The sequence below is a fragment of the Hylobates moloch genome, unplaced genomic scaffold (genome assembly GCF_009828535.3).
Source record: "Hylobates moloch isolate HMO894 unplaced genomic scaffold, HMol_V3 SCAFFOLD_5, whole genome shotgun sequence".
Lineage (NCBI taxonomy): Eukaryota > Metazoa > Chordata > Mammalia > Primates > Hylobatidae > Hylobates > Hylobates moloch.
This window is the reverse complement of record NW_026652280.1, coordinates 25,258,536-25,279,279: the sequence shown is the minus strand read 5'-3', so window position 1 is coordinate 25,279,279 and position 20,744 is coordinate 25,258,536. Positions and strand designations below refer to the sequence as shown.

At 37.4% G+C, this 20,744-nt stretch overlaps 1 protein-coding gene across 6 annotated transcripts in view; it reads left to right on the top strand.

The window, feature by feature from the left end:
• POLI (DNA polymerase iota) overlaps positions 1 to 18,564 on the top strand; it is a 39,667-nt gene extending 21,103 nt beyond the window's left edge. For 5 of the 6 annotated variants that reach the window (XM_032152257.2, XM_032152258.2, XM_058438319.1 and 2 more), the window contains 2 exons: positions 1,268 to 1,473; positions 3,090 to 7,679. In XM_032152257.2, the coding sequence (XP_032008148.1) occupies positions 1,268 to 1,473; positions 3,090 to 3,908 (1,025 nt within the window). In that variant the 3' untranslated portion in view covers positions 3,909 to 7,679. Of the gene's footprint in view, positions 1 to 1,267; positions 1,474 to 3,089; positions 7,680 to 17,404 lie in introns of those variants that run through there. The other variant, XM_032152261.2, reaches the window with a different exon arrangement.
• The last annotated feature ends 2,180 nt before the right edge of the window (positions 18,565 to 20,744 follow it).

Below are 20,744 nucleotides of genomic sequence, written 5' to 3'. Positions count from 1 at the left end.
CCAACCCAAATGTCCATCAGTAATAGACTGGATAAAGAAAATGTGGCACATATACACCATGGAATACAATGCAGCCATGAAAAAGGATGAGTTCATGTCCTTTGCAAAGACATGGATGAAGCTGGAAACCATCATTCTCAGCAAACTATCACAAGGATAGAAAACCAAACACCACATGTTCTCACTCATAAGTGGGAGTTGAACAATGAGGACACATGGACACAGGGAGGGGAACATCAAACACCGGGGCCTATTGGGATGGAGGGCTGAGGGAGGGATAGCATCAGGAGAAATACCTAATGTAAATGAAGAGTTGATAGGTGTAGCAAACTAACATGGTACAAGTATACCTATGTAACAAACCTGCACATTATGCACATGTACCCCAGAACTTAAAGTATAAAAGAAAAAAAAGTTAGGCCATTTTCAAGTTTTTCTTGAATTTTAATTTCTACTAGGCCCTCTTTGTCTCCCCATGATGTGCATGTAGCCCTTTCAATAAGGAGTATATGGAGAGCTTGGGCCCTCTGTGGCCTTCCGTTTATTTGCATGTAGCCTCCTAGTCAACTAGGGTTGTAAGGGGAGCCTATGTAGTCCCTCTTTGGTTCTCTCATTTCCAAATCTCCTGGTGACATTTCTGGCTGGTCCACTGATCTGTCATTCACCCAAACCACGACTAAAGTTTCAGACTATCAGAGCTGTGGGATCTTCCCATTCGTTTCCTATCAAGTTTGCTCATTTTACTGGCAACACTGCTGAGTGTGGGCTTTTGCCCACTGCCTCAAATCAGGTCTGTCCCCTCTGGAAGTGAAAGTGCTGGCTTTTGCAGCCTTCACCCTGTACCAACGGAGCTATGTAAAGGGGCATTCGAACAGTCCCAGACAATGAAGCTGCTATCTCCTACTTTCTTAGCTAACATATAGCAGCTGTTCATAAATCAGTACTTCTCACTTTGTTTGCCTTTGGTTCATTTCCAGATTTCCACCAAAATGATTGTTTTTGACAGTGTTGTTCAGTTTTATAGTAGCTTTTTGAGAGAGGATTTTCTGACCATATCAGTGTAGTATATAACCAGAAATCCCATATTTCAAATCTTTTGAAAATTTTTAACCATTTAGTATTAACATTGAAATGTCTTAATTTGGTATATAATGTCAAGATGCCCAGTGATACTTATTTAGGATTTTAATATCTTAAACTCAGCAATATAAAATATATTATGCTCTTAATAGTAATTATAATGTTTATTCTTAAACATTTTATTTAGGAAATTATGATGTGATGACCCCAATGGTTGATATACTTATGAAACTTTTTCGAAATATGGTGAATGTGAAGATGCCATTTCACCTTACCCTTCTAAGTGTGTGCTTCTGCAACCTTAAAGCACTAAATACTGCTAAGAAAGGGCTTATTGATTATTATTTAACGCCATCATTATCAACAACTTCACACTCTGGCAAGCACAGTTGTGTAAGTGCACTCTTTTTTGTTCAGTTTTCTAAGTATACTCTTATGGGATTTGTGTGGTTAAATTACAAATCTAAGTGCTTGTCTTTTTGATATAGTTTAGAGATTCTTTTGGGTGATATTGTTTAGGTGATTAACTTGTTTCTAATACCTATCTTATGGTTTCTGGCCTTAAATATACTGTGATCTAAGAAGAAAACATAAGCATCAGTGGATAAAAGAGAGAACCATTATGGAGGTTCTCTATTTTGGAATTGTTAACACATTTTATAGTATATAAAAATATGGATTATCTCATAAGTATTAAAATATTTTCAGATATGAGAAGTCACATCTTTTTGTCTTTTAGCTGACACATGAGCACATGAGCTATCAGTACCTTTCCCACGATTCTTTTGTTAAAGTATTTACATTTTCTTGGTTTTGAAATAGTATTGAATTTTGATAGCAATATTGATAGATTTGACTACTGATTTTATAGTTGTAAAGTTAACAGTGGCAATAGAAAGGCAGAGGCCAGTCACATTTTCAGACGACTAAAACAACCCTTTTACTAATAGACAAACCACTATTTAGTAAATGTGGGTTGCCTTAAAAATAATTATTTTTTACTAAATTTTTCATGCCTATAATTAACTCAATTTAAAATACTTTTTTGTTTTTATAGTCAGTATAATTTTAGTAACCTTTTCATTTTCATTTAAGTTTAAAGTGAGAACAGGATAGTGTATGGAAATAGTGAGTTAATGCTCTCTTCAAATTACTTTTTTCTGTGACCCTTTTTATTCCATTTATTAAATTTTAAAAAGTGTTTTCTTTTTACATTTTAATTAATCTGTGAAATTGGAATTAAAAGTGCTCATTTATAGTGGCATTAGAAAAGTAAATATAAGTGAAAGTACCTTGTATGTATTTGTCACACAGTAGGTATTCAATAAATAAAAGGGCCTGAATCTTTTCTACTCTTTTTACTTTTTTGGAGTTCATATTGTATGGATGTTTACGGAGTTATATTTGACTATGTTTATATTTTTATGGTGCTTAAAACTAAAGGAGACATTTAAATGAAAAACTATATAGAAAAATTATGCAAGTTAGAGTTGAAAGTGTCTTTAAATTTTTATTTTATATAAATATAAACTAGTACTATATCTTCATGGTGTTGGGTTTTGTTATAGGCTTTTTTTTTCTTTTTGTTAAAAGTTACCCTTTAGAATAGTAATTTTTGGAAAACTAGCCCTTGATGCTATATGTGTATGTTTTTTTGAAAAATACCCTTAGGTGAACTTGCTTTTTCTAGGCCATCATTCTTTTATTTATAGAATTGAAAGTTTGGTTGCATGATTGTTACAATCTTCCCAGGTCTCCAAATGCATATTTACCTCTGTCTCAGTGCTATCTAGGAAGGAAACCTCTTCCTGGAATAGTGGGTAAAGATTCACACGATAGTGTGACTAATTGTGGTAGTAGATCTCTAGTTGTTTGGAACTGGCCACAAAGAGTTGTATTTGTTGAGTAGGTTAGAAACATGTCAGATAATAGCTACAGGCACACAGCAGCAGCAGCGATATTTAAAAGATACCAGATACCTAAATTAGTCTGTTATTCTTGTGTTCTAGAAAATGAAAGACACTCATACGGAAGATTTTCCCAAAGACAAAGAAATAAGCCGGGATTTCCTACCAAGTGGAAGAATTGAAAGTACAAGAACTAGGGAGTCTCCACTAGATACCACAAATTTTTCGAAAGAAAAAGACATTAATGAATTCCCACTGTGTTCACTTCCTGAAGGTGTTGACCAAGAAGTCTTTAAGCAGCTTCCAGTAGATATTCAAGAAGAAATCCTTTCTGGAAAATCTAGGGAAAAATTTCAAGGGAAAGGAAGTGTGAGTCGTCCATTACATGCCTCTAGAGGAGTATTATCTTTCTTTTCTAAAAAACAAATGCAAGATATTCCCATAAATCCTAGAGATCATTTATCCAGTAGCAAACAGGTATCCTCTGTATCTCCTTGTGAACCAGGAACATCAGGCTTAAATAGCAGTAGTTCTTCTTACATGTCTAGCCAAAAGGATTATTCATATTATTTAGATAATAGATTAAAAGATGAACGAATGAGTCAAGGACCTAAAGAACCTCAAGGATTCCACTTTACAAATTCAAACCCTGCTGTGTCTGCTTTTCATTCATTTCCAAACTTGGAGAGTGAGCAACTTTTCTCCAAAAACCGCACTACAGATAGCCATAAGCAAACAGTAGCAACAGACTCTCATGAAGGACTTACAGAAAATAGAGAGCCAGATACTGTTGATGAGAAAATTACTTTCCCTTCTGACATTGATCCTCAAGTTTTTTATGAACTACCAGAAGTAGTACAAAAGGAACTGCTGGCAGAGTGGAAGAGAACAGGATCAGATTTCCACATTGGACATAAATAAGCATATTCAGCAAAAAGGTCTGAAAAGCAAGGGAATACCATTATTTTTGGATTAGCAGTTTATTAAGTTCTTCTATATTAAACACTAACAGATATTCAATAATGGAGTAAACTGTTCCAGATAAAGCAAGAATAGTTGCAAGAAGTAAATTCTGGCACAAAGCATAAAAATATAACAGAAGAAATAATGTAAAATACTATCTTTTATGTCTAAAGTCATTTTATATTACTTTTCAATAAAAATATCATGGTCAACATAGAATATTTTTCATGAATTGGTGGGGAGATGTATATGTTTGTATATAAAAAATAGCCAAATAGTTGCAATGATATGGTAAAGGACACTTTTTTTTTTCCTGTGAAATGTGGAATATCTCAAATTCAGCCTGTTAGGCTGAATAGCAAATCCTACTGCCAACTAACCTATTAAAAATATAGATAGTTTTGACTAAAGTACTACATTACGTTTAGTATGTTGACTTTTAAAATACCAAAGCAATTTATATTCAATTAATGCTTCTTCATACACCAAGAATCTACCACAATACACAGCACACAAAGGCCGTTCAATAAACATTGACTGAATGAATGGTTTGGCTAGGGCCAGGGTGGGGAGTTAAAGTGAGAGGAGGGTATATGTTGTAGAGAACAGTGGTGTCTGTGCAAGTAAATTAAGGGAAAGATGGACACCAGAAATGCAAGGTGATGGGCCTATAAGCATACTGGATAATGGAAGAAGTCCATTTCTTTCTAGCTAGTTTGAAGGGCCTAAAAGTACTGACATGTTTTTGTATCTTCCCTACATTTGGAGATGATATTAGATTGTCATAACCACAAATATAGACCATTACTAAATTGGTGGATGTCCTCTTTCTCCCATTGTTATTGCCTTCCTCTTTTGCCTGCTATACTAAAAATTGGATATAAGATTGAGAATGTATTATATAATTTGCAAGACATAGAGGATGTTTATAGAATATACTAAAGTATCCCTCAGCACCAATATGGGAGTATCCTGGTCTCAAGTTTATAATTTTTGCACATATAATCTAAAGAAGAGACTTTAAAAATAAAGTACACAAATATGAACCAAAGAGTAGCTTAAAAATACTTTCTTCTAGGTCTGAAATTTTCTTTTCTTTTTTTTTTTTGGAGAGGGTCTCACTCTGTCGCCCAGGGTGGAGTACAGTGGCGCTATCCGAGCTCACTGCAACCTCTGCCTCCCAGGTTCAAGCAATTCTCCTGCCTCAGCCTCCTGAGTAGCTGGGATTGCAGGCATGCGCTACCACACCCAGCAAATTTTTGTATTTTTAGTAGAGACGACGTTTCACCATATTGGCCAGACTGGTCTCGAACTCCTGGTCTCAGGTGATCCTCCACCTCGGCCTCCCAAAGTGCTGGAATTACAGGTGTGAGCCATTGTTCCCGGCCCCAGGTCTGAAATTTTAACTTGGTTTTGGATTCCTTGAAATTTGAAAATATGCTAACACGAAAGATTTTAAATAGGTAGTTTGAGGTTATCAAGAACAGTAACTTGGAGCAAGAACATCAGAAATTGTTCACCATGCAAATATTTAGTACTCTGAATCAAGGAACATAGTATTTTTTACATGGAGTATTCCAGTAAGGTAATTAAACTTATGAAAAGGATATATAACTTTTTGTAAATAATTCATTAAAACATTTTATAATCCTTGTAATGATTTCAGGACCTTGGACAGCTAGAAGGGTCTTAAGAAAAAATGACTAAGAAAGTAAATGGTTTTGGCCAGCTTAAAAAGAGAAGCTAAAATAGTTAAAAATACATTTCATAGATTGAGAATGTAGGGGCTATGTCACAGTTATGCTACTTACTTTGTGGTTTTAAGTTAGTCTCAACATCTTTGGGCCTCAGAATCAACTTTTTTAGGGATCTTTTTTCTCTGTCTTTAAGATTATCTCTTTTTTCTTTGGTGTTTTGCAAGTTTACTGTATTATTTGGAAGTGCGAATTTCTTTTTGTTCTTGGTATATACTGGCTTCTTCCTGTATCTTTTAATTCATGTTCTGTAAAATTCTCAACCACTAGCTCTTCAAATATTTATTCTGTATTCTAGGACTATATACAAATGATAGATTTTCTTACTGTATCCTTCATGTCTCTTAATTTCTCATATTTTTCATCCTCTTGTTTCTCTTTACTGCATTTTGGGTAATTTCATCAGCTCTATCTTTCTGTTTACTAGTTCATTTTTCAGTAGCATCTCACCTGCTATTTAAAACAATGATGGTTTTAATTTCAATAAATATATTTTTCATTTAATTATTTTTAACTTCCTGTTTACTCATTACAGTCCCTTGTAAGTCTATTTCTAATTTTTAAAAGTCAAATATTTGATATTTTTGATAATTTCAATATTTTAAGTCTTTATAAGTCTACATTTAAGGTTATTATTGCATCTCATTGTGACTTATTTCCTTAAGTATGTGTTAATCTGCGAGAAGACAGAGCGCCTAAATTGTGTATGTTTTCCTTCAGTATGATTTGAGTTCGTTGCTTCTCTGGGTGAGGTGGTACAAACTCCTTGGCATACTCTATTCACCTTTGAGGATCCTGATTGAATGCCTTGTCTTAAGTTTAAGCTCCCTGACCCTTCCTACTAGCCGAAGGTTTTGTCTCTGCAGGCCAATTCCAAACTAACAGGCAGATGCTGTTAGCTATTTGCCTTCAGGGATAAACCCTATGTTTCAAGCTTGCTTCTTGCTTGATGCTTCCTGCTGCTTTCTTGCTTTAGTTTCAGCTCAAGTTTTTTTTTTGTTTTTGTTTTTGTTTTTTTTGTTTGTTTGTTTTTGTTTTTGTTTTTTTTTTTCTGTTTCTGTCCTGAATGTAGAGGGTATTTTTATTTTTATTTTTTCTGTTTCTCTCTTGAGTGTATGGTGTAGAGGGGGTTTCTGTCTTGAGTGTAGGCCTGGAGATTTCCCTTATATGGTACAAACCAGCAATGAATTAAGAGGTCTGTTTTCTCCAAGATCTAGTGTTTTGTACTAGGAGAACTCTTAAAAAGTATCTATTCCACTGTAGTGCCAAAGTACAAATTTATTTGGATTTGTTTTTTGTCATCTTATTTTTTAACGTATTTCTTTTTCTATGTTATGCTTCTTTCCCACCTTTATCTCTCCTCCTATCTTTTGGGATCAGTTGGGTTTTCTATTTAATCATATATTTTCCCTTTACTGATTTGGAATGTGAATGTTACAAGTCCTTTTGATTATCCTTAAACATCTAAAAATGCTACCCCCTTTCCAAACAACACAAAGGTATTGAAATAACATTAATTCTAATTAAATTCCACAAGTTCTTTATTAAATCTCCGAATTGGATATTATTAGTATTTTATATAGTCAATGTTTATCTTTTTTGATGGGACATGGTGGGGGCTTACCTTTTTTCTTGTGTGTCAGATGTTCCTTCTAGGTAGAATTCTTTATACTTTCTGAAATTATGTCCTTAGAGCTGTAGATTTAGAACTGACATCTCTTGAGCTGTTCTAAGATAATATCTTTTACTTTGGAGATATGCAGTTTTTATTATATGTCTAGCTATAGATTTATCATGGATTTAGGTTCATTCTGAATCTGCAGATTTGTGTCTTCCATCAAATCTGGATTGTTTTCAATATTAAAAAAACTTCTATTTTAAAATCTGTATATAGAAAGGTACATAAACATAAATGAACATGTTAATGAGTAATTGTAACAACTATGTAACTATCCAAGTCAAGAAATAAAACATATCAAGTAATCAAGAAGTCCAGAGTTTTCTTTGGGGCTTCATTACGTAGGCATGATTTATTAAAACCTTTACTGTGTGACTGAACTTAATCTCCAGTTTCCCTCCTCTGTCTGGACATCAGGCTGGCTCAAAGTCTCAATACCCTAATCATGGTTGTTTTTTTGATGTGAGCTACCTCCATCCTAGATCATCTTGTTAGCATTAGCTGTCTGGGGCCCACTGTGGGTCACATCATTAGCATACACTGTCAGGGCTTACCATGAATGATGAAGGCACTCCTGTTGTTTAGGAAATTCCGTGAGTTTTAGGAGCTTGGTGTCCAGGAACCCTGAACAAAGACCAGACCAATTATACTACAGAATCTTTTTTTTGGGGGGGGGGATGGGGTCTCCCTCTGTCACCCAGGCTGGAGTGCAAAGGTGTGATCTTGACTCACTGCAACCTTCATCTCCCGGGTTCAAATGATTCTCCTGCCTCAGCCTCTAGTAGCTGGGATTACAGGCACCTACTACCACGCCCAGCTAACTTTTGTATTTTTAGTAGAGATGGCATTTCACCATGTTGGTCGGGCTGATCTTAAACTCCTGACCTCGAGATCTGCCTGCCTCGGCCTCCCAAAGTGCTGAGATACAGGTGTGAGTCACCACCCCCGGCCCTACTACAGAATCTTTTAAAATAAGTTTTGAGGTGTATTATGGCCCCAAAAGTGATCTACTTTAGTAAATATAGGTATGACTTGACTGACAATGTGGTTATGCTCAGATAAGCCCATTGTAAATTGAAAATATCATGAGTCAAATACATTTAATACATCTATGAAACATCATAGCTTAGCCAGGCCTACCTCAGACATGCTCAGAGCAACTCACATTGGCCTACTTTTGGGTAAAATCGTCTAACACAAAGCCTGTTGACAGAGCCTGGGCCGGGCATGGTGGCTCATGCTTGTAATCCTAGCACTTTGGGAGGCCAAGGCGGGTGGATTGCCTGAGCTCAGGAGTTTGAGACCAACCTGGGCAACATGGTGAAACCCTGTCTCTACTAAAATACAAAAAGTTAACTGGGCATGGTGGCGCACGCCTGTAGTCTCACCTACTCAGGAGGCTGAGAGACAGGAGACTCACTTGAACCTGGGAGGTGGAGGTTGCAGTGAACCAAGATCGCACCATTGCACTCCAGCCTGAGTGACAGAGCAAGACTCCATCTCAAACAAAACAAAACAAAAACAAAAATAAAGACTGTTTTATAATAAAATGTTGAATATCTCATGTAAGAGTATCATGCTGCATATCAGTCACCGAACAGAATTAACAGCAGATACTACTGGAGAAAAAATTAGTTCACTTGAAGTCAGAGCAATAAATTATTCAGAAGGAAACAGAAAAAAATAATGAACAGAGCATCTGTGAGCTATGAGACAACTTCAGGCAGACTAATATATGTCTTATTCAAGTCCCCAAAGAAGAGAAGAGGGTGGGAGATGTAAAAAATACTTGAAGAAACAATGGAGAAATTTTTCCAAATGTGAGGATAACTATAAACCCAGAGGTCCAAAGAGCTTGGCAAATCCCAAGTACAATAAACATGAAGAAAACTATACCAAGGAGCATCCTAATCAGAGCTCTTAAAACCAGTGATAAACACCATCCCTTCAAAAAGACATACTAGGCCGGGTGCGGTGGCTCACGCTTGTAATCCCAGCACTTTGGGAGGCCGAGGCGGGCGGATCACGAGGTCAGGAGATCGAGACCACGATGAAACCCCGTCTCTACTAAAAAATACAAAAAATTAGCTGGGCGTGGTGGCGGGCGCCTGTAGTCCCAGCTACTCGGAGAGGCTGAGGCAGGAGAATGGCGTGAACCCGGGAGGCGGAGCTTGCAGTGAGCCGAGATTGCGCCACTGCACTCCAGCCTGGGCGACAGAGCGAGACTCCGTCTCAAAAAAAAAAAAAAAGACATACTATTAGAGAAAAACAAGCAAAACCAACAATTTTGAAAATATTGGAAGCCAGAAGACAGTGGTCTAACATCCTCAAGTAAAGTAAAGAAGTGGGGGAAAAGTCTGTTAACTTAGAATTCCAAACCCAGTAAAAATCTCTTAAAAAAAAAAGTAAAATAAGAACATAAGGCATACATATGAAAGAACTCATGCCCAGTAGACCTACATTACCCATAAAATTAGAGGAAGTCCAACAGGCAGGAAGAGCACACCAGATGGAAATACAGATCTACACACAGAAATGAGGAGCACCAGAAATGTGAGTATATTTAAAAGCTTTTTCTGTTTCTTATTTCTAAGTGTCTTTTTAAAAGTTGGCTATATAAAACAAAAATAAAAATTATTAAAAATATATTGTAGGGTTACAATATATGTGGGAGTAAAATGTAACAGTACAAAGGCCAGGAGGGGAAGTATATAATTTTAAGTATATAAATGGTAGTATATTATTGTAAGGCCCTTAAACTAAACATGAAGTGGTGGGTTACAGCTTGAAGACAGACTGTGGTAAGCTAGAGATGTATAATATAAACCCTAAAATAACCACTGAAATAGCAAAATAAGTTTTAATTAATAAGCCAGTAAAGAAGATAAGAAATAGAATGACTTCAATAAAAAGCCACAAAATTCAATCCCCAAAAAAAGCTTAAAAGGAGAGAAAAGGGGAATAGGACACATGGGGAAAATAGAAAACAAATAGTAGGTTGGTACATTTAAGTCATATCAAAATCATGTTAAATATAAATGATCTGAAAACCTCAATTAAAGGGCAGAGATTATCAGATTGCACGAAAAAGTAGGACCCAACTGTCTGCTGTGTATATAAAATTTTTTTAAAAATAAAGACAAATATGTTAAAAGTAAAAATTGAATAAAACACGAGTCTAACATTAATCAAAAGAAAGATGTAATAGCTTTCAACAGGAAAACTGCTTGTTAGAGCAAAGGAATTTATCAGAAAATCATAAACCGGTCAATTCATCAGGAGAATGCAATAGTCCTAAATGTTAATGCATCCTCAAAATACATAAAGCAAAAGCTGATAAAACTGCAAGGGGGAAAATATCCACAATTGTAGTTAAGAGATTTGAGTCTGGGTGCGGTGGCTCACACCTGTAATCCCAACACTTTGGGAGGCTGGGGCAGGCAGATCACAAGGTCAGGAGTTCAAGACCAGCCTGGCCAACATACTGAAACCCCGTCTCTACTAAAAATACCAAAAATTAGCTGGGTGTGGTGGCAGGCACCTGTAATCTCAGCTACTCGGGAGGCTGATGCAGGAGAATCACTTGAACCCGGGAAATGGAGGTTGCAGTGAGCTGAGATTGTGCCATTGCACTCCAGCCCAGGCAACAGTGTGAAACTCCCATCACACACACACACACACACACACACACACACACACACAAAAGATTTGAATAGTTTTTTCTCAATAATTGCTAAAATGAACATACAAAAAAAAAATCAGTAAGGATACAGAAGACTTGAACAATTGACATTTATACAAAAGTCCACACAACAGCAAAACATTTTGTTAAAGTGCACACAGAATACAGATGTTCCCTGACTTACAATAGTTCAACTTAAAAATTTTCAACTTCGTAATGGTGCAAAAACAATGTACATTCAGGAGAAACCATACATTGGATTTTACATTGTGATGCTCCTTCTGCTTCTTTCAGGTGCTTCCTTTCTCAGCGTTCATATGCACATAATAATCAATACTCAACTGAGGACTTAAAGGGTATTTTCTGCAGATTTCTGCAGCTATCTGAATTCTGAACTCTAGCTGTTGGTGTCTGCAGACTCCCAGGTCCTTAATTCACAGAGACTGCTAGGCTCTCTCTGGCTTCTCTCCTCCAGGGCTGCACCCTGGAAACTTCAGGCAGTAAGTAAGCTAAGGCAATTGTAGGGCTCACTTCATTTGCTGACTTTTCATTTCTGCTATTTTGTTGTTATTTTACTTTTTAAAAAAGTTTTTTCTTATTCTCTAAATGTTTATTTCCATAGCATCCTGTTCTTGTTGATTTTTTCTCAGATACAGTATATTCTCATCTCTAAAGATGTGATAGAACTTCCAAAGATTTCCTTATACTGTATAGTCGCTCTTGAAGTTGCTTTTATTTGTTTTATTAAGAATGTGGGACTAAAAATATGACTGGAAGCTCTGATAGCTTGGGTAGGACTTGTCAACTTTGAGTTACATACAGGATGATCTGGCTAGGTCATTGTTGGAGGAACTCCTGATGTCCGTATCATTAGATCTTTCCTTTGGGGCTGGTTATGTTTATCAAATATGATGATTAAAATATCTTACTTAGATTATGGATGTCTGGCTGGCTGGCTGGCTGGCTGTGTTACAGGAACAATGTGGGGAAAGGGACTAGAAATCTCAGCATTCAATATGTATACTCATTTAATCTTCCTGTTCTTAGTATACTTCCTAGGTTCTCAACTGAACCAAACATTCTCTAGTTCAGAGACCATTTGTTTGACTGTCCTCTAGAGGAGAGTCTGGAAATTCTCTAGAAAAAAAACTCAATTCTCTAGAAAAAAAACGTCAGCCTTTTGTTGGATTTGAGGAGATAATTTCTCAATTTTTTTATCTTTAATTTTTGTTGGTACATAGTAGGTATGTATATTTATAGGGGTACATGAGATACTTTGATACAGGCATGCAATGCATAATAATCACATCATGGTAAGTGGGGTATCCATCCCCTCAAGCATTTATCTTTTGTGTTTACAATCAACTTATAATCTTTTAGTCATTTAAAAATATACAATTAAATTATTATTAACTATAATCACCCTGTTGTGCTATCAAATACTAGGTCTTATTCATTCTCTCTAATTATTTTTTGTACCCATTAACTATCCCTACTTCTCCCAACCCACCTCCACTACCCTTCCCAGCCTCTGGTAACCATCCTTCTACTCTATCTTCGCGAGTTCAATTGTTTTAATTTTTAGCTCCCACAAATAAGTGAGAACATGGAAAGTTTGTCTTTCTGTGCCTGGCTAATTTCACTTAACATAACAACCTCCAGTTCCATCCATGTTGTTGCAAATGTTTCTCAATTAGTTTTCACCCACTTCTCCTTACCAAGTCCCATTAGCATCATCACATCACTGATGTGGAATTAGCCCTGTGGGTTATCAGCTTGTGGATGTCCAGTATTTGTGAAAGCAAAAGTAATGATGTATTGCTATTTGAATTACAGATGTGATACACAGTCTTGCATTTAATGGTTCCAGTGTAGACTTAAAGGTAGAAGCTCTCACAGTAGGACACCTACATAGTATACTTAGAGGCATCCCCAGGAGCCTAGAATCTGCCCTTCCCACTTTTCCAACAATGCCCTAGGTACCTAATTAGCTGTACTAAATTCACCCCTTTCTGCCTAAACTACCTAGATTGTTCTGCATTATTCCTAGAATGACAGAATGATAGAAAACTCTGTTCTTTTAAAAATCTGCTTGCACTTTTTCTTATACTGTCTGTGTTAACGCTGTCATGTTTTAGTTACTATTTTCAACAAAATCATTTTTATTCTGTATGAAGTAATACAAATATTTGAATTATTTGGTGGGGGACTATAATTCTTTGTCTTATTTATTATTTCTGCTGACAACTCACACATGCTGGCATTTCTCCTCATGTGCTCTGTGATTGTGGAGTGTGTGTTCATGTTTGCTAGCCTTTATTTGTGGAACTCCTGTAAGGTCTGGATGAGGATGTGTCACTCCAGGACATATTTGCACTTGCTTCTGCTGGCACTTGGACTATTTTGTTAATTTCTTATCTTGCAAATTAAACCTCAAATCTTTGCAGACTGCAGGCATGCATTCTCAGACGATACTTCCACCTCTCTCTCCCAGTTCATTTTCCTTTTCTTTTCTTTTTATTATACTTTAAGTTCTAGGGTACATGTGCACAACATGCAGGTTTGTTACATGTGTATACATGTGCCATGTTGGTTTGCTGCACCCATTAACTAGTCATTTACATTAGATATTTCTCCTAATGCCATCCTTCCCCCATCCCCCCACCCCAAAACAGGCCCTGGTATGTGATGTTCCCCACCCTGTGTCCAAGTGTTCTCATTGTTCAATTCCCACCTATGAGTGAGAACATGTGGTGTTTGGTTTTCTGTCCTTGCGATAGTTTGCTGAGAATGATGGTTTCCAGCTTCATCCATGTCCCTACAAAGGACATGAACTCATCCTTTTTTATGACTGCATAGTATTCCATGGTGTATATGTGCCACATTTTCTTAATCCAGTCTGTCATTGATGGACATTTGGGTTGGTTCCAAGTTTTTGCTATTGTGAATAGTGACACAATAAACATACATATGCATGTGTCTTTATAGTAGCATGATTTATAATCATTTGGATATATACCCAGTAATGGGATTGCCAGGTCAAATGGTATTTCTAGTTCTAGATCCTTGAGGAATCGCCACACTGTCATCCACAATGGTTGAACTAATTTACACTGCCACCAACAGTGTAAAAGCACTCCTATTTCTCCACATCCTCTCCAGCACCTGTTGTTTCCTGACCTTTTTAATGATCGCCATTCTAACTGGTGTGAGATGGCATCTCATTGTGGTTTTGATTTGCATTTCTCTGATGACCAGTGATGATGAGCATTTTTTCATATGTCTGTTGGCTGCATAACTGTCTTCTTTTGAGAAGTGTCTGTTCATATCCTTTGCCCACTTTTTGATGGGATTGTTTGCTTTTTTCTTGTAAATTTAGCTTCTTTGTAGATTCTGGATATTAGCCCTTTGTCAGATGGATAGATTGCAAAAATTTTCTCCCACTCTGTAGGTTGCCTGTTCACTCTGATGGTAGTTTCTTTTGCTGTGCAGAAGCTCTTTAGTTTAATTAGATCTCATTTGTCAATTTTGGCTTTTGTTGCCATTGTTTTGGTGTTTTAGTCATGAAGTCCTTGCCCATGCCTATGTCCTGAATGATATTACCTAGGCTTTCTTCTAGGGTTTTTGTGGTTTTAGGTCTAACATTTAAGTCTTTAATCCATCTCGAATTAATTTTGTATAAGGTGTAAGGAAGGGATCCAGTTTCAGCTTTCTACATATGGCTAGCCAGTTTTCCCAGCACCATTTATTAAATAGGGAATCCTTTCCCCATTTCTTGTTTTTGTCAGGTTTGTCAAAGATCACATGGTTGTAGATGTGTGGTGGTATTTCTGAAGCCTCTGTTCTGTTCCATTGGTCTATATCTCTGTTTTGGTACCAGTACCATGCTGTTTTGGTTACTGTAGCCTTGTAGTATAGTTTGAAGTCAGGTAGCATGATGCCTCCAGCTTTGTTCTTTTGGCTTAGGATTGTCTTGGCTATACGGGCTCTTTTTTGGTTACATATGAACTTTAAAGTATTTTTTTCCAATTCTGTGAAGAAAGCCATTGGTAGCTTGATGGGGATGGCATTGAATCTGTAAATTACCTTGGGCAGTATGGCCATTTTCATGATATTGATTCTTCCTATCCATGAGCATGGAATGTTCTTCCATTTGTTTGTATCCTCTTTTATTTCCTTGAGCAGTGGTTTGTAGTTCTCCTTGAAGAGGTCCTTCACTTCCCTTGTAAGTTGGATTCCTAGGTATTTTATTCTCTTCATAGCAATTGTGAATGGGAGTTCACTCATGATTTGACTCTCTGTTTGTCTGTTATTGGTGTATAGGAATGCTTGTGATTTTTGCACATTGATTTTGTATCCTGAGACTTTGCTGAAGTTGCTTATTAGCTTAAGGAGATTTTGGGCTGAGATGATGGGGTTTTCTAAATATACAATCATGTCATCTGCAAACAGGGACAATTTGACTTCCTCTTTTCCTAATTGAATACCCTGTATTTCTTTATTTCTTTTTTGAGACAGAGTCTCACTCTGTCACCCAGGCTGGAGTGCAGTGGTGCTATCTCCGCTCACTGCAAACTCCGCCTCCTGGGTTCACGCCATTCTCCTGCCTCAGCCTCCTGAGTAGCTGGGACTACAGGCGCCTGCCACTATGCCTGGCTAATTTTTTGTATTTTTAGTAGATACGGAGTTTCACTGTGTTAGCCAGGATGGTCTCGATCTCCTGACCTCATGATCCACCCGCCTCAGCCTCCCAAAGTGCTGGGATTACAGGCGTGAGCCACTGCACCCAGCCCCCTTTATTTCTTTCTCTTGCCTGATTGCCCTGGCCAGAACTTCCAACACTATGTTGAATAGGAGTGGTGAGAGAGGGCATCCCTGTCTTGTGCCAGTTTTCAAAGGGAATGCTTCCAGTTTTTGCCTATTCTGATATTGGCTGTGGGTCTGTCATAAATAGCTCTTATTATTTTGAGATACGTGCCATCAATATCTAGTTTATTGAGAGTTTTTAGCATAAAGGGCTGTTGAATTTTGTCAAAGGCCTTTTCTGCATCTATTGAGATAATCATGTGGTTTTTGTCATTGGTTCTGTTTATGTGATGGATTATGTTTATTGATTTGCATATGTTGAACCAGCCTTGCATCCCAGGGATGGAACCAGCCTTGCATCCCAGGGATGAAGCCAACTTGATCGTGGTGGATAAGCTTTTTGATGTGCTGCTGGATTCGGTTTGCCAGTATTTTATTTAGGATTTTCGCGTCTATGTTCATCAGGGATATTGGTCTAAAATTCTCTTTTTTGTGTGTGTCTCTGCTAGGCTTTGGTGTCAGGATGATGCTGGCCTCCTAAAATGAGTTAGGGAGGATTCCCTCTTTTTCTGTCATTTGGAATAGTTTCTGAAGGAATGGTACCAGCTCCTCTTTGTATCTCTGGTACAATTCATCTGTGAATTCATCTGGTCCTGGACTTTTTTTGGTTGAAAGGCTATTAATTGTTGCCTCAATTTCAGAGCCTGTTATTGGTCTATTCAGCAGTTCAACTTCTTCGTGATTTAGTCTTGTGAGGGTGTATGTGTCCAGGAATTTACCCATTTCTTCTAGATTTTCTAGTTTATTTGTGTAGAGGTGTTTATCGTATTCTCTGATGGTAGTTTGTATTTCTGTGGGATCGGTGGTGATATCCCCTTTATCATTTTTTATTGAGTCTATTTGATTCTTCTCTCTTCTCTTCTTTATTAGTCTTGCTAGCAGTCTAGCTAGCAAGAAAAGATCAACAAAACTGATCTTTTCAAAAAACCAGCTCCTGGATTCATTGATTTTTTGAAGGGTTCTTTGTGTCTCTATCTCCTTTAGTTCTGCTCTCATCTTAGTTATTTCTTGCCGTCTGCTAGTTTTTGAATTTGTTTGCTCTTGCTTCTCTAATTCTTTTAATTGTGATGTTAGGGTGTCAGTTTTAGATCTTTCCTGCTTTCTCTTGTGGGCATTTAGTGCTATAAATTTCCCTCTACACACTGCTTTAAATGTGTCCCAGAGATTCTGGTGCATTGTGTCTTTGTTTCAAAGAACATCTTTATTTCTGTCTTCATTTCGTTATTTACCCAGTAGTCATTCAGGAGCAGGTTGTTCAGTTTCCTGGTAGTTGTGCGGTTTTGAGTGAGTTTCTTAATCCTGAGTTCTAATTTGATTGCACTGTGGTCTGAGAGACAGTAGAGTCTCAGTAGATTTAGGAAGAGAGTTGGGAACAGAAGACAGTCTCCCTTTAGTTATGCTGCTCTTTTAAATTGTAGTGGTTTTTCGTGTGCCTTCCAGCTTCTCCCCAACTGTGCCCTTCTTCTTCCCACAGGTCCCCAGTCCCCAGATTTCTGTGCATCCTCTCTCATGCAAAGAGGGCTGGAAGACAAACTTGTGAAGCTAGAGGGTGATTACTAAAGGAGTTTGAAGTGACTGCCATGAAAAGACCTAATTATTTTTGATGAGAATGGTATTTCTGTATGTTCCTACACTTGAATTTTGACAATATTTTTGTATGAAGCCTCAGAGCTGTTCAAGCCACAATTCCAAAAAGGCGTGTACTTTTTTAGATTTGATATGTAATATTTTTGAATAAAAGTAGAGTTTTTCCTGGGGCTAAATATTAATATTCTTTAACAATCATTCCAATCCATAGAGTGAGATTACAAAATCTTTACTAAGGAAATTGCTTGTAAAGTGTAATGTCAAACAAATATTAATAATGTAAACACATTAACTATATATTGGTAAATAATGAGTGATATGGTAGATAAATGATAAAACAAATGCTATTGATTGTGATATAGTTTTTAATGACATTCTTTTTTGGCTTGGATAGGCTTTTCTATTTTTTTAAAAAAAACTTATTTCAAGATAATTGTAGATTTGCATGCAGTTTTGAAAAATAATACATAATAATAATACCATATTCCCTTTATCCAGTTTCTCCCCATGGTAATATCTTGCATACCTACAGTACCGCATCACAACTGGGAAAATGACATTGATACTACCTGCTGCCATTATTTAGATACCATCAGTTTTACATGCACTCATTTATGCATGTGTGTTAATTCTGTGCAGTTTTTTTGCATGTATAGATTCATGTGACCACACCACAGTCAACACACAGAACAGGTTTATCACAAGGATCCCTCCTGCTACCCTTTCAAAGTGAAAGCTACTTTCTTTCTTCTCCTCCCCCTACCTCCCTAACCCCAGAAACCACTAATTCTGTTCATCTCTATCATTTTGTCATTTCAAAAATGTTAAATAAATGGAAGAATGCACTGTTTAACTTTATGAGATTGGCTTTTTCATTCAATATTATTTCCCTGAGACAATTCCAGTTGTTGTGTGCATCAATAGTTTGTTCCTTTTCATCACTTAGTAGTATTCCATGTATGGATTACCACAGTTTAACTATTCACCCATGTGGGTTGTTTCCAGTTTTTGGCTATTTGGAATAAAACTACTATCAACATTTGTGTACATGTTTTTGTGTAAATGCTTTCATTTCTATGGGGTGAAGAGTACAATTGCTGGGTTGTACAGTAAGTATTTGTTTGATTTGCAAGACACTACCATGCTTTTCAAGAGAGGCAGTTACCGTTTCACATTTCCAGGTGCAATGTCTGAGTGATCCACTTTCTCCAAATCCTTGCCAACACCTGATGTTATCACTATTTAAAAAAAATTTAGCTATTCTGGTAAGCTTGTACTGATATGTACCCTTACCTAATAGCCAATGATGCTGAACATCTTTTGATATATGGATATCTTAGTGAAATGTCCATGTCTTTGTCCCTAATTAGATGCTTTCTTACACAGTTGAGTTTTGAAAGCTCTTTATATATTTTAGTTACAAGTACTTTGTTGGAAATGTCTTGCAAATATTTTTTTTCCAGTCTGTCACTTATCTTTCCATCCTCCTTACAGGTCTTTCACATAGCATACATTTTTTTAACTTTGATAAAGGTCAATTTATCATTTTTTCTTTTAAGAATCATGCTTTTGGTGTCAAGTGTAATAACTCTGCCTAGTTGTAGGTTCTGAAAACTTTATCCTGTGTTTTTCTTCTAAATATTTTATAGTTTTATATTTTGCATGTAACTCCATATTCCATTTTAAGTAAATTTTCATACTTAGTGTAAGGTTACATCAAGGCCTATGAATGTCCAGCTGCTCCAACACCATTTGCGGAAAGGCTGTTCCACTGAATTGTTTTTAAACCTTTGTCACCCATCAAATGTGATTTAATATACTCATGAGAACACTTTATTTTTACCCATTACAATGTTCTTTCCTTTCTGAAGACCTCTGGATCCTATTTAATCTTCATTTTTAGCAGGCAGTCCTGCTGTTCAGGTGTAGTATAAGGACTGGGTGGATGTGTTGGTTCAGCCTTCCATTGGGGCCTGCCATCACCACTCTGGCAAAAGTAGATAGAGCACAGACTGCCTCTCACTGCAGATGGGTGAGGTGGCAGTTCAGCTCCCCTTCTGACCCTGCTGACATCCTCCTGGCAAAGGTGGGGCACTGATTTGCACATCCTTTTTGCTTTCCAGTGGGACTGGAAGCTTACCTCCCCAGTGAAACCTGATGACACAGGGGAGGTGACAAGGAAGTGGAGTGCTGCCTAGGCTCATGTCCTACCTCTTTGTTTCACCTTGTTGATACCCAGGTGGGAATGGAGGCTCAGATCCCTGCTGAACCCTGCTAACACCAGAGAGGGTATATTAGTTTCCTTTGGCAACTGTAACAAATTTCCACAAATTTAGTGGCTTAAAAAAACAAATTTGTTGTCTCATAACTCTGGAGGCCAGAAATCTGAGAGCAGGGCCACACTCCCTCTGAAAGCTCTAGGGGAGAATCCTTTTTCACTTCTTCCAGCTTCTGGTGGCTCCAAGTGTTCCTGGGCTGTGGCTGTAAAACTCCAGTCTCTACCTCTGTCTTCACATGGCTGTCTCCTCTTTTCCATGCCTCTATCCTCTATGTATCTCTTATAAGGACATTTGTTTTTGGATTTAGGGCCACCAGGATAATCCAGGGTGATCTCATCTTGAGGTCTTTAATTATCTTTGCAAAGACCCTTTTTCCAAATTAGGTCAGATTCACAAGTTCCAGGGATGTGACATGGACATTTTTTTGGTGGATCACTGTTCCCACTACACCCTAATGCAGGGTGGGGATGGAGGCTTAGCATCCTGCTGGGCCTTGGTGACTCCAGGGGTGGGAGTAGGGGTGGGAGAGGGTAGTGAAGCTCCCTGGTCACTAGCCTTTCTTTGCACTACCTAGCTCCTGTGCTTTTATGAATGGATTAATGTTATTATCACAGAAGTGGCTTTGTTATGAAAGTGAGCTCTCTCTTGCTCTTACCCTCATGTCATGTGATGCCCTCCACCATGTTATGATGTAGCAAGAAGGCCCTCGCCAGATGTCGGTACCACGCTCTTGGACTTCTCAGTCTCCAGAATTGTGAACTAAATAAACTTCTTTTCTTTATAATTTATACAACCTGTGGTATTGTTATAGCCCCAGAAAATGGACTAAGACATTGGTTAAGTCTTGTTGCTGCCAGCTGGGGGTGGAAGCTGTCTTTGTCTCTGGACTTCACTCATACTACCTATATTACCACCTGCTTCTGCTGAGTGGAAGATAGAAATCAGCTC